We start from the raw sequence: 11,466 nt of genomic DNA on the forward strand, positions 1-11,466 counted from the left end.
CGTAAAGGCGAAGGGGAGAGGGTGTCAAAAGGGCCAATCAGGCCATAAAGGCATCATTTCACATCTAATCCACTGAGTGCGGGGGAGACTCTTCCTTACTCACCCGGCATGCTGGGTGTCTGTGTTGTCTGCGCAATGCAACACTGCCATCTATGGATAATAGTTATGGTCCGCTCGCTGTTTATCCTGCATCACGTTGCTGCCTGTGTGCGTCCAGACGCAGCCGCCTGGACGCCTGTCATCTGGAGGAAACTCCTCCCCGCAGACAGCGCGTCCTGTCGCCTCTCCAGCGCAATGGTCTCCTGGATCATCTCTAGACTTGTGGTGTAAGTGGATTTTTTATTTTTTTTTTTAAATTGATTTCATTTTATATGCTCTTCCGCAGACTGTGATAATAATGACAATAAACTGCGGCTCCCGGTTGTTGCGGGTATTTGAGCCGCTCATTGACGGTGCAGCTGCGGCGCGCTTTACGAGCCCCCGCAGTTTTGTCTAATATGTAAGCGGAATCAGACGCCAGCGTGAAAGGAGAGCAGATGCCTGTCTATTAATTTTTGACTGAACTGACTGAACAGCGGTCTGAATTCCACAGGATTGTACTTTGCCATTTCAGCAAGAATGCTGAGCTGGGCCTGTATAAACCTACTGTATTCCTAAACAGCGCCCAGCAGGCTGGCACTCTTTGTGTTTATCATGTGCCTTTTTTCTTTCTTTTTTTTTATCACAAAGAGGTGACGTGACTGGTTGAATAATCTATTATCATCCATGAGATGATAATATGAGTCACCTCTAGAAATCAGAGACGTCTTTCAGAGGCAAACGCCTACATGTCAGTGAGTGGCGAGGTGACTGAACAGCAGGAGTGGTCATTGAGTGGGGCTGTATTCAGTGTTGATGTCCCATATTGGGAAAAAAAAAAAAAAAAATCAAAAGGGATGGGTCAGCCTTCTCAGGTTACAAAGCAAGAGTTATTCGTGTAATAAAACATGTAGGACTATATCCCGATATGTGTCCTTATAGTTAGGAATTTAAATGAGATTAAACAATAAGAGCACGTTTATTGCAGGGCGTTATGGCTATTTTTACCTGCACAAAGTATGAATCAGCGTCATTGCAAACCGTGGACTATACCAACAGCAGGCCCAACCTCAAAATAGTGAGGCGATTAAAATTAGATTATAAGATCTTGTTACATTAGATTGGACTTTCTCAGGTCTGACCGTACAAAACGTTGTTATGTAAGTCATTTTTAGGTCCACTCTCCAAGAGAGCCGTTCAGTCGTGTCGCCCAGGGCTGATACACTTGTTTTTGACTGTCCCTGTGTTTCTAAACTCTGTCAGAGGGCCACAGCTAGCTGGCCGGGCCGAGTGCTGCAACATGATGTGGGTCAGTAATTCGATCAGGTCGCACTCACAGCTGTTGCTTGGCTGTAGCACTTCAACAGGGTGCTGTCTCTGTCCCGGACACCCTGCAGCACAGGTGTCCACACAGGAATAGAAATTTAAAGAAAAGGAAGAAAACACATGCAAACTAATTTTACCTCATGCCTGGACAGCTTGTGTAGCCCTAATCAGCCATGGCAAGATTTGACTTTATGCATGGTTGATTTGAGCTTCTTTCTAGAAGGAGAAAGCTGTTGTACATTTTGTGATGTACCTTGATCTCACCTGTCAGCGTGTCCACCTCTGTGGGCTGCAGCTCAGGAGGCTCAGAGATGAAAATGCACTGTATAAATGAATACACTGAAACAAATCTATCTCTACCATGGCAAACTTACAAACATGTCTTGCATGAACTTACTAATATAGAGAAAGACATTTGACCCTTTAGCCCAGAATATATTTTATGAGAGTATAATAATATATTGTCCATAATCATGATTTATTGCATTTTAAATGTCTCAATGTAATGTTTTTCATGCACATTTTAAATATCCACTGGACTGCAGTGTTGTATGTTTTGTTTCTGGAGTTGATGGCCACATTTTCTGTCTTTTAGACTTGTGTTCGGTACACTATATCCTGCATACTCATCTTATAAAGCTGTGAAATCAAAAGATGTGAAAGAATATGTAAGTATATTATTCATATTCTCATTTATGAAATGATATTAGGCTGTGCAGTCCCTATAAATATGATTCCACGAGGTGTTATGTGTAGGTTTGTAAACTACTTTTCACTGCTCCATTACATTTTAGGTGAAATGGATGATGTACTGGATAATATTTGCCCTATTCATGGCCGTGGAAGTATTTACAGATATGTTTCTTTGTTGGTAAGTGACCTCAGTCATTTAGTGGCAGTGGGTCCTCCATGAAAAGCAGTTTACCTCTGGACTTTTTTATCACATAACATATTTTGTCACAGACACGAATAATATATAACGTTCCATATCATTCTGTGTCTCCATTGCAGGCTTCCTTTCTACTATGAACTGAAGATAGCCTTTGTGGTGTGGCTGCTGTCCCCTTACACTAAAGGCTCTAGTGTGCTATACAGGAAGTTTGTTCATCCCACGCTTTCCTCAAAAGAAAAGGTGAAATCCCTTCCTTTGTTGTCTGAGTCAGGAAAGGCGTAGGTAAAAATATTCAATCTCGGCTGTAAATTAGTCTGCGTGGTTTTGTGACCAATACAATTTGAGCTTTGCGACAGCCTTGAGGACAAATGTGCCTTTGTGCAGATTCACTTTTCCACATTAGCTGTTAGAAATGAGAGGAAATGTCACGGTGCTGTTCCATTTCTCCCTCTCCTTTTCCTCCATGTGTGAACCAGGAAACAGATAAGTGAGTTTTGTGAGGGTCAAATGTAACAGAATTAAATGATGCAGTCAAGCGATTTAAGAAATACAGGTCAACACAGCTGAAAGTAATTATACAGTTACAGTGAGAGATACTATGTTCACATGATTGTTTGTCCTTGTTTCAGGACATTGACGACTACATCTGCCAAGCCAAGGACAAAAGCTATGACACACTGGTGCATTTTGGGAGAAAAGGGCTGAATGTTGCAGCCACAGCCGCAGTAATGGCTGCAACAAAGGTAATGCAGACTCTGGGCATTTGTTTTGTAGTGACCTCGGGGTACGGTCGAGCCTGTTATGTTGTTTGCTATTCACATAATGAAGTAGGCCCATTGAATAGAGCTTTGCATGTTTTTAAAGTAGACGTTCCAGTATCCTATTATAATGTTTGTACGAAATTATTGATTTCCCTAAAATGATCCATGCTGTGAATATCTCGCATTGCTGCTCACACTAAAAATGTCCTAGGGCCAAGGAGTCCTGTCAGACAGACTGAGGAGTTTCAGCATGCAGGATCTATCCTCCTACCAGTCTGACTCCGATAACACCGACCCCGGCACCACGCAGCCTGCAGCAGCACAGCATCGGACCAGGCCTATGATGCGCAGCAAGTCAGAGAGCTACAACAAGGGTAAGGAGACATTATTCTCACAGCACAAAAAGGTAAAAACCACTGTAGAAACCGACTTTAGCCAACAAGGTAATCGTGTTTTAGAAGCATATTAACTCTGTTGTGGTATTGAGACTATATCAATTTTGTAAAACAATGAATTGATAAAAATGGGCTCCATGCTGCCTGTTCACTCAGCACATTAGCTCTGAGAGTGCCATTATCAACAGAAGTGCCTGTTTGGTTTGTGTCAGATAGATTATCATGTAGATTTCTGTTTTCCTGTTCAAGCTTGTTTAAGCCCACAGATATTGTTTAGTACCTCTGCTTTCCTGAGTGGCCCCCTAACCTCAGTCCTGCCTTCCTGTTTGGAGCGGGTCAGCCCTCACAGGGCTGCCAGGCTAACCATCCTGTGATGAAAATCACATGTAGCTGTAGGACTTGTTCCTAGCTTAGCATCATGTGGAAACAGTTGTTGTTTGTTTTAGTCCGGATTGAGTGTCATATTTTTTTTTTCAGATAATAATTACTCCTTTGTAGATAAAATGAGAAATAATATTTAGACAACTTTTTACATCGGACAGAAATATCTGTACATAAGGGCACAGTTAACCTTTTTATTCCACAATGAATTATGGCCGGATTACTTCTTTTCATAACTGCTGATTATATTACTAAATTCTCACTAAATTAAAGAATAAATCTGGTATTAGTCAATATTTTTCTTATTGTCGACAAGTCCCATGAACATGTTTTAGTCTGTCTCTCAATACCTCCCGACTTTGACACCCGATCTGTGGCTCTCAGTGCCAAGCCTTTTGGTTTCTGCTGAAGATGGAAATCCTCACAAATAGATAGTTTGATTTTTAAAGAAAGTTTAATAATTTACTAAAACAGGAGGATACTGCAGATTTTTGGAAACTTTGCTAAAACTGGAGTAGGTAGTGCATTTGTTGGGGACTATTTTCTATTTGTATTAGTAAATATTTTTTGCACTAGTGATTGTTTATGACAAGAGGACAGTGTAGAGTCAAAATGGAGTGCCTATGTTCATCATAGTGAAGGATTACGTGACTCAGTGCAGCAGTGTGATTCACTGATGTGTTTTCAATAATGTTCGAACAATAATAGTGCTCTATGGTACCTCTGGCTTTTGCTACTTGTTATTAGGGTCAGTTCATTGTTGGGTTTGGTCTCTCCATAGGATTTGTTGACAATAAGAAAAATACAGAATATCACCAAGTCTGCCCATTAAGACTGATTAATTCTATTTAAGCAGATTTGCAACATTTATTTTTTGGCTTTCTGCTGTCATTACATGGACATAATCCTGCAGACACTGAAAAGAAGAACAAGCATAATCTTTTGTTGTTATGCTTGTTTGTGCTGTCATAGATTTGTTTCTGTCTATCATCACTTCCTATCTGGTCTCTGCTCTGTGGTCTCCAGAATGATAATGCATTATCATATAAACTTTCATAATCTCCACTGACCAAAATCATTTACTGTACTAAAGCAATTACACAAAAAGCGCTTGATTCAGTAGATCAGAGACGGGATTTACATCCTGTTCATCGTCCTTTTTCCACGGTACAGGACAGGATTTTGACATGACTGAGTTTGAGGTGTTGGGGTTGGACCAATGGGACTCCAAGAGGTCACTGTCCCAGACCACTTCACCTCCTGAGTCTGAGTCCACACCTATTACGCTTTCACTGACACCCCAGTCAAGCCCGCCCTCCACTCCCTCTCCACCTCCCACTCCCTCTCCACCTCCAACTCCTCCAGTTCCAGAGCAGCCTGTGGAGGTGGGTAAAGAGGTGCAGGCAACATTGAGCACTCCACAGCTCAGGCTGATTAAGAGGAAGGCTCCTGAGGTATACCGCCTCGTCACCGTGGCTGCTCAGCTGCTGCCTGATTCTAACTGCCCCTTGGGAGTGGTGATTTACCTACTGATTCGCTAATTTCTATGGCTGTGTGGCTAAATAAATCATCATGGTTCAGTGTTTTTGCAAATGTGGAGTCTGCACTGATGAACCTGAATCATTTATTAACTTCAGTGGAATTATTGTTCAGTGCAAATGAGTGTGTGCTCTTGCTCTTACGATGATTGTAACGACTCATTTTTTGGAAATGTGGCATGGGAGATGCCCAGACATGGTTGGCATGGATTGCCTTCCGGCGTATCTCACCCCTAATAGTAACTTCTACTTATGATGTCATGTTAATGGAAATGGTTTTGCTAAACCAGTCCCTGGAATGAACTGGTATTCATTCATTAATTTCAACATCTAATATCACTTTGTTTGGCATCGTGAGGCCCAACTAAACGAAGCGGCACTGTTTGAAGGAAAACGCCAGCAATGTTATATATTTATTTTATTGTCAAAGCCCATGAAAAAACCAAAACCAACAAAGTCCGAACACCATCAGTGGGCCACACTGTTGCACTGGCTGACAGGTTCCTTCATTACGATGAACATGGACACTGTAGTTTAAGTCGTTACAGATACACCAACCTGCTGCACTAAATGTGTTGCGCTTCTTACACCTGTTTTAGCAGTATTTCCTGAAAACTAAAATGTCCTCCTGTTTTAGGAAAATGTGGAATTATCTATGTTTTTGACCTGATTTTAAAGATTTACATCTTCTGTAGGAACCAGAACTACAGCCAAGCTATGGAACTCAGAGTATTAAGAGACGTTCAGTGTGTTGGTTTTGGTTCTTTAATGGGATTTGTTGACAAGAGGTAAAATATAGCATGATGCTAGAATCCTTTACAAAGTGTGCATCTGTTTGCAGCTGTTTGTTGACTAAACTCGATGTCTATCTCTGCTTTTATCGTCATCTGTCCTGCCTTTTAGCCTCCTCTTAGAGTCCTACGGCCTCTCACAAGATCCAGGAGTGCTCTTTCTTCAAACAATGAAGCCATGTGAAACTGTCCTCAAGACTACTCCAGCTGCCTTTGCTGCAAGACGTAAAAATACTGAATGGCCAAAAGCTACATGACTGAAGCAGCCTTGCTTTGGAATAAGGTGTTACCAAAGTGACCTATGATGACCCCTCTATATATAGTACAGTATATAGCTTGTGGCTCATGATTAAATAAATGAGGTTTGTGACACTGAGTTAGGAAAAATGTGTGAATGGGCTCCATACTGATAGACACTTTGAGTTTATGGGTTATTGAATATGTATTTATGTACAGTTTGTGTGAACTTCATCTTTCTGATTTGATTGTTTTTATATATCAGGTTCGGGGAGACAATTGCATGTGTGTCTTCCCACTCATTAGTCCACTGTTTTAAACAGAATGTATTGTCACTGGATACAACAGCTGGCATTAAGAACGACGTGGTCTCTGTTAGAGACAGTGTTACAAGCCAAGGATCAAAAGAAAAGGCGAGGCTGTTTATACCCTTTATTTTATCAGTTCTGGGGAAACATCTGAGAGCATCTGAATTCTGCACTGATTAATTATCACATTAAGGTATTGAGAAAGTAGTCAATTACCCCAAAACAAAAAACAACCTACCTTTATAGTGATGAACAGTCAGACAGCAGTGGCAGACAATATTCTGTTATTTACCTCTCTATTAAAGCCTTAAAGAAATAAATAGCAGAGACATAAAATATAAAATGACTGTACATGATATGACAATTTGTAACATTACTGTTCTCATTATACAATCATTTTTGCACTATGTTTAGAATATAAATTACTGCCCTCCATAGTCAATGAAATTGCCAAAAAAAATTACATAAAACAATAATCATTACAAATTAGTAGCTGAATATTATCATGAATAATTTTATCATTATTATTTATTTCCTCTGTGGTAAATAATTACTTGTGTAAGAAGTAATAACTCCAGAATCACAGATAAAAGTCACCACCAGAGGTTTTCTCAGTGGAGCAGACTGTTTTTGACAATCTACTGTTCAGTTTCTCAACACATTTTCTCATTTATTTGACAATTTATTTGGCAATTTAAGGCCAATTAGGAAATCACTTTGAGCTGTAGCAGAAATAGATATGAAATGAATCATTTACCATATATATATCTATATATATAAACATGGTTCTTTTTCCATGTATGAAATCACTGTGTAATGTTCTGCTGTTAACTGAGCAACACTAAACCCAACGATCTTACCTTCTACTTGCTTCTGTTCTTTAGGAATTCGTGAGAGACTATATTGGTTTGCAGGTTTACAAACTTAAGTTAAAATGCGTGGTGATGGATTGTATGTTTTCATCCTGTACTTTATTCGCTGAGCCTGAATCATAGCAACATTTTCCACAAAGTATCACTGTGTTGGTTGTTGATGGTTGGATTTACGCAGTAGATTTATAATTTTCATCAATGTCTCTGTCATTTACGGTGGTTTGAAGTTTGAAACAAAAGCTTCTCAGGTACAACTGTTCTGTTTACACGTCATTCACTCTGATGTTGTAGATACACTTGTTATGCACATGAAATGTCCTATTAATGGATAAATGGAAAAAAAAAAGACACAGGTAAAACTGATTGTGTTTCAGCGTTAGTATCAGTGTTAGTGTTGGAGGTGATTTCCTTCTTTTAAATTCATGCAAAGTAAAACTGAGAAAAAAAAACACATTGCTAATTAGCAGATTTGTATTCTTGTGCATAGACTGATAAACTCATCATTGCATGATGTTTGTTATTAATTTGTATGAAAATTGGACTTCTTGAGCGGTGTTGTGTAAAGCTCTTGGCCTCTTAAGATGCCTCACTGGTAAACAATTTCACTCTGATTTTTTTTGTCATTTTCAATTGCTTTATAGAAAAAACATGAAATGTCATGACTATAAGTTGGCTATACATACATGCAAATAACGTCTTACTCACTGGTCAATTAGCCACCTTGTCTTTATTCATGAAGAGACACCACTTACAGTAAGTTATCTTAAGCAATTTTGTTCTGGCAGGCCAGAATGTCAAATTACTAAAATTTAAACTCAATTGTGAATTCTAAACTAAAAGCAGTGATGTGATGACATGATGGTTTATGGCTGTCAATTTATTGTTCCACTGGATTAAATATTTCTGTTTAAATCAATTTACAGTCATTAAATATAAGGTAAAACTTTGATTGTGTGTTTAAATCTTTTTTTCCTCATTGTATCAAAAGCAAAAAAAGTATCATTTCAGACACATGACTTTATTATGTATATTACATAGAACAAAACAAGATACCACTACATGTATCAGCCAATTACAGTTTCAGGTTGACACGGTCATGGTACTTCAGGTACGGATCATTGAGATACCAGTTCCTCCTCTTCCAAAAAGAAGTTGTCATTTTATCCAAAAGCTTGCTCTGTGACTTGTTACAAAACACAATCTCCCTCAGGCGCTTTTGTCTGGCAGGTTTCTTCTTCCACAGTTTCTTCTTGTATCCAGCCTATTTCCACACAAAAACAAGATGTTGGATCGGCCACATTGTGTTTTTTGTTTGGCATAAAGAAAAACAAACGTGTGCTTTTGGCAGGTAACACTAAAACAAACGTACCTTGCGTCTGATCCAAAGTCCACAGTGCAGCCTCATGAACCTTTCTGTAATAGACTTTACACTTTTTCTCTTCCCCTTCTTCAGACTGTAGTACGTCAGACTTCGGCTTGGCTGTGGAGTCAGACTGGGAACAAGAGCTGACACCCTGCAACAACACGGAGAAGCAGAACCACTATTATTTAAAATACCTAATTATCTAAAATAATATATAAACACACACGCGCGGGATAACAGTCAAAGGTTTGGCACCTTCCCATTCGCAAGTGTGTCCAAACTTTTCAGTGGTACTGTATGTGCGCATTCATATATATATATATATATATATGTGTGTGTGTGTGTGTGTATGTGTGTGTATGAGATTTTAAATTGTTTAAATTTTTAAATGTCAATGCCGTGAGTTTCCAACAGTTTCACTGCAGAGTTAAGCTCCCTCACCTGACAAGAAAACACCTGCTAACATTATTAAAATAATACACCTTAATAAAACAAAACATCAACATTCAAGGATTAAGAGCAGATGTACTCTTTCACACCGCAAGTGTGAGATATTTAATAAGTCAGGATGTTGTTTAGGTTGAAAAACGTCACACTGATGACTGATCTGGACTGGCTTGCCAATTCTGCTCAACAATTTCCTGGAGGAGACGTGCACCTCCATGTACTGGATTGAAGGCAAAATGTAAAACATTGCACCTGTTACTTGGTTGAGCTGACACTTGCTCAGATATATTAATGTAATCATAAGTGGACTAGCTGAGAGGGTTATACATGGTTATACACAGCTAAACATTCTCTTTGTAGAGGTTACTTCAATTAATCCCTCCTGCTACTGTCCACCTATAGTATAAACAGTCATTTGTCCCAAATAATAATCCTCACACTTGGTATAGGACAAAATCTTGTTAAAATGGCCCAAGGTCTGCATATATTCCAACGTCAATGAAATTATGTCTTGTTTTTAAAGTCATACTGATTTAATGGACACACAAATTTCCACTTATTTTATAATCCTACAACATCCCATCAACCATCCAAAACTTAAATGTGGCCCACACGTACCTGTATCCTACCTAATCCTGTCCCCTTGTCTGCCTTTTGGATGTCTTCCAGTAAGTAAAAAAGCAATAGCTAAAGCCAGTGCTGACCAAATCTCTAGTGATCTTACTGTCTATTCTGTTTTTCTATCCCTAATACCAACTTTTGTCAGTCCCTTGTACAACAAACAAAACTCTCTGCTTTGTTTCTCTCTATTAACTTTTCCTCTGAATGTCCACTGACCTAGTGGCACAATATTTTAAAAAGTGCAGACAGGGATTCTCGGTCATTTTACTCATTTCTCTCTGCCTCTCTAACCTGAGAACTTCCTGTGTTCCCTGTTGAAAATTGTGACCGTTTTCCTGATAAGCTTCCTATCAAGAGCTTAATAATAATGTAAACCCCTGACAATACTGTGGATGTAAGCAGTAGTGCCAGCCCTGGCCTTCACCGTTGCAGGATGTTGTAGCGGGGTGTCTGACACACTGCACCCCGCAGAGGACCGCGGAGAGCGGCTGCAGCAGAGGCGTAGAGAGGCGGAGGCTGAATGAGGCTGGAGAACCGACAGAGCTGCGGTGTTTTGGCTTGCAGAGACGCAGCCAGCGGCCTCAGCAACCCTGTCAGACACAAGGACAACATGAAAACACGAGATGAGCCACAGCGAAGAGAAACACTCACTGGCGTCACTGTTAGCTAATGCTACTGGCTTATTGTGGCTACTGTCTGTGCTGACAAACTACAGCCCAATTCAGTCCATTAAAACTGAAACGACACACTAAACATTTAGTGAAAGAGTGAAATGAAATGAAATATTTTGAATGTCAAATTGTATTACACACCGGACACCCTCCTTGCCAGGACGGCCGCCATGTTTTCCCCTGAATGCTGGCGGAAGTACGGAGTCCTGCTTGGACAAACTCGATCAAACGTTAACGCTACACAGTGCGCCACCGCCACCTAGCAGGTGTCTCTGTAAAAAATGTCTACACATTTGAAATGTAGCTAATTATTATTATATTTAATGCTATAGCTGAATATTGCTCTAAGTTGCTTTCTAGTAAATGCAACAGCAATAAAACATTTCTTATAAACCGACCAAATTTCAGAGGCAAATATTACACCCCCACCTTCAACTGAGAGGTAGCCAGTCAGGCAGGGCTGCTACAAACGCAATTCCAATATGTTCCTCTCAGGTTCAAAAATTATTTATTTATTTTTTATTTCTCGTTTTGTTGTCTTCAATGTGTACATCACGGTCCAAAAAGGCAAGCTGTTGTTTCTGACATCCTCTTGCGTGGTCTTCATGTTTCTTCTTCTTCTGTGAGGTTTTATGGCGGTTGGCAAACAGACCTTAATGTTTCTGTCCAGTTGAATTGATGTGATCTGTGTACACTTGCACTTCCTGGGGTTTAATTTTGACCCATGTCATCCACATATGTGAACCTGTGGTTTGGTGCTGTTCTTCTGAAAGAGTTCAGGGCCC

General features: G+C 39.8%; 2 protein-coding genes across 2 annotated transcripts; one reads left to right on the forward strand and one right to left on the reverse strand.

Annotated features, from left to right (window-relative positions):
* Positions 1–131: 131 nt before the first annotated feature.
* Positions 132–8,528, forward strand: reep1 (receptor accessory protein 1). The gene is made up of 8 exons (XM_071498033.1): positions 132–326; positions 2,000–2,072; positions 2,199–2,275; positions 2,416–2,536; positions 2,926–3,039; positions 3,269–3,431; positions 5,007–5,287; positions 6,275–8,528. Exons 1-8 carry the CDS (start codon positions 136–138, stop codon positions 6,344–6,346), a joined length of 1,092 nt encoding a protein of 363 aa, XP_071354134.1. The 5' UTR covers positions 132–135; the 3' UTR covers positions 6,347–8,528.
* mrpl35 (mitochondrial ribosomal protein L35) lies at positions 8,288–10,950 on the reverse strand. The gene is made up of 4 exons (XM_071498035.1): positions 10,823–10,950; positions 10,435–10,600; positions 8,949–9,093; positions 8,288–8,840 (listed from the first exon to the last, which is right to left on the reverse strand). The coding sequence occupies exons 1-4, from the start codon at positions 10,851–10,853 to the stop codon at positions 8,652–8,654; spliced, it is 531 nt and encodes a 176-aa protein (XP_071354136.1). The 5' UTR covers positions 10,854–10,950; the 3' UTR covers positions 8,288–8,651.
* Between the last annotated feature and the right edge of the window lie 516 nt (positions 10,951–11,466).

This window comes from Trachinotus anak, unplaced genomic scaffold, assembly GCF_046630095.1.
Source record: "Trachinotus anak isolate AG129_WGS33_773 ecotype Australia unplaced genomic scaffold, CSIRO_AGI_Tana_v1 ptg000015l, whole genome shotgun sequence".
Lineage (NCBI taxonomy): Eukaryota > Metazoa > Chordata > Actinopteri > Carangiformes > Carangidae > Trachinotus > Trachinotus anak.

Coding starts and splice junctions, on each gene's coding strand:
- reep1 (XM_071498033.1), top strand. CDS start 136: ATGCAACACTGCCATCTATGGATAATAGTTATGGTCCGCTCGCTGTTT. Junction 2,537..2,925: donor CGCTTTCCTCAAAAGAAAAG/GTGAAATCCCTT, acceptor TCCTTGTTTCAG/GACATTGACGACTACATCTG. Junction 3,432..5,006: donor GTCAGAGAGCTACAACAAGG/GTAAGGAGACAT, acceptor TCCACGGTACAG/GACAGGATTTTGACATGACT.
- mrpl35 (XM_071498035.1), bottom strand. CDS start 10,853: ATGGCGGCCGTCCTGGCAAGGAGGGTGTCCG. Junction 9,094..10,434: donor CGCTACAACATCCTGCAACG/GTGAAGGCCAGG, acceptor GTGTTGTTGCAG/GGTGTCAGCTCTTGTTCCCA. Junction 8,841..8,948: donor GACTTTGGATCAGACGCAAG/GTACGTTTGTTT, acceptor GTGTGGAAATAG/GCTGGATACAAGAAGAAACT.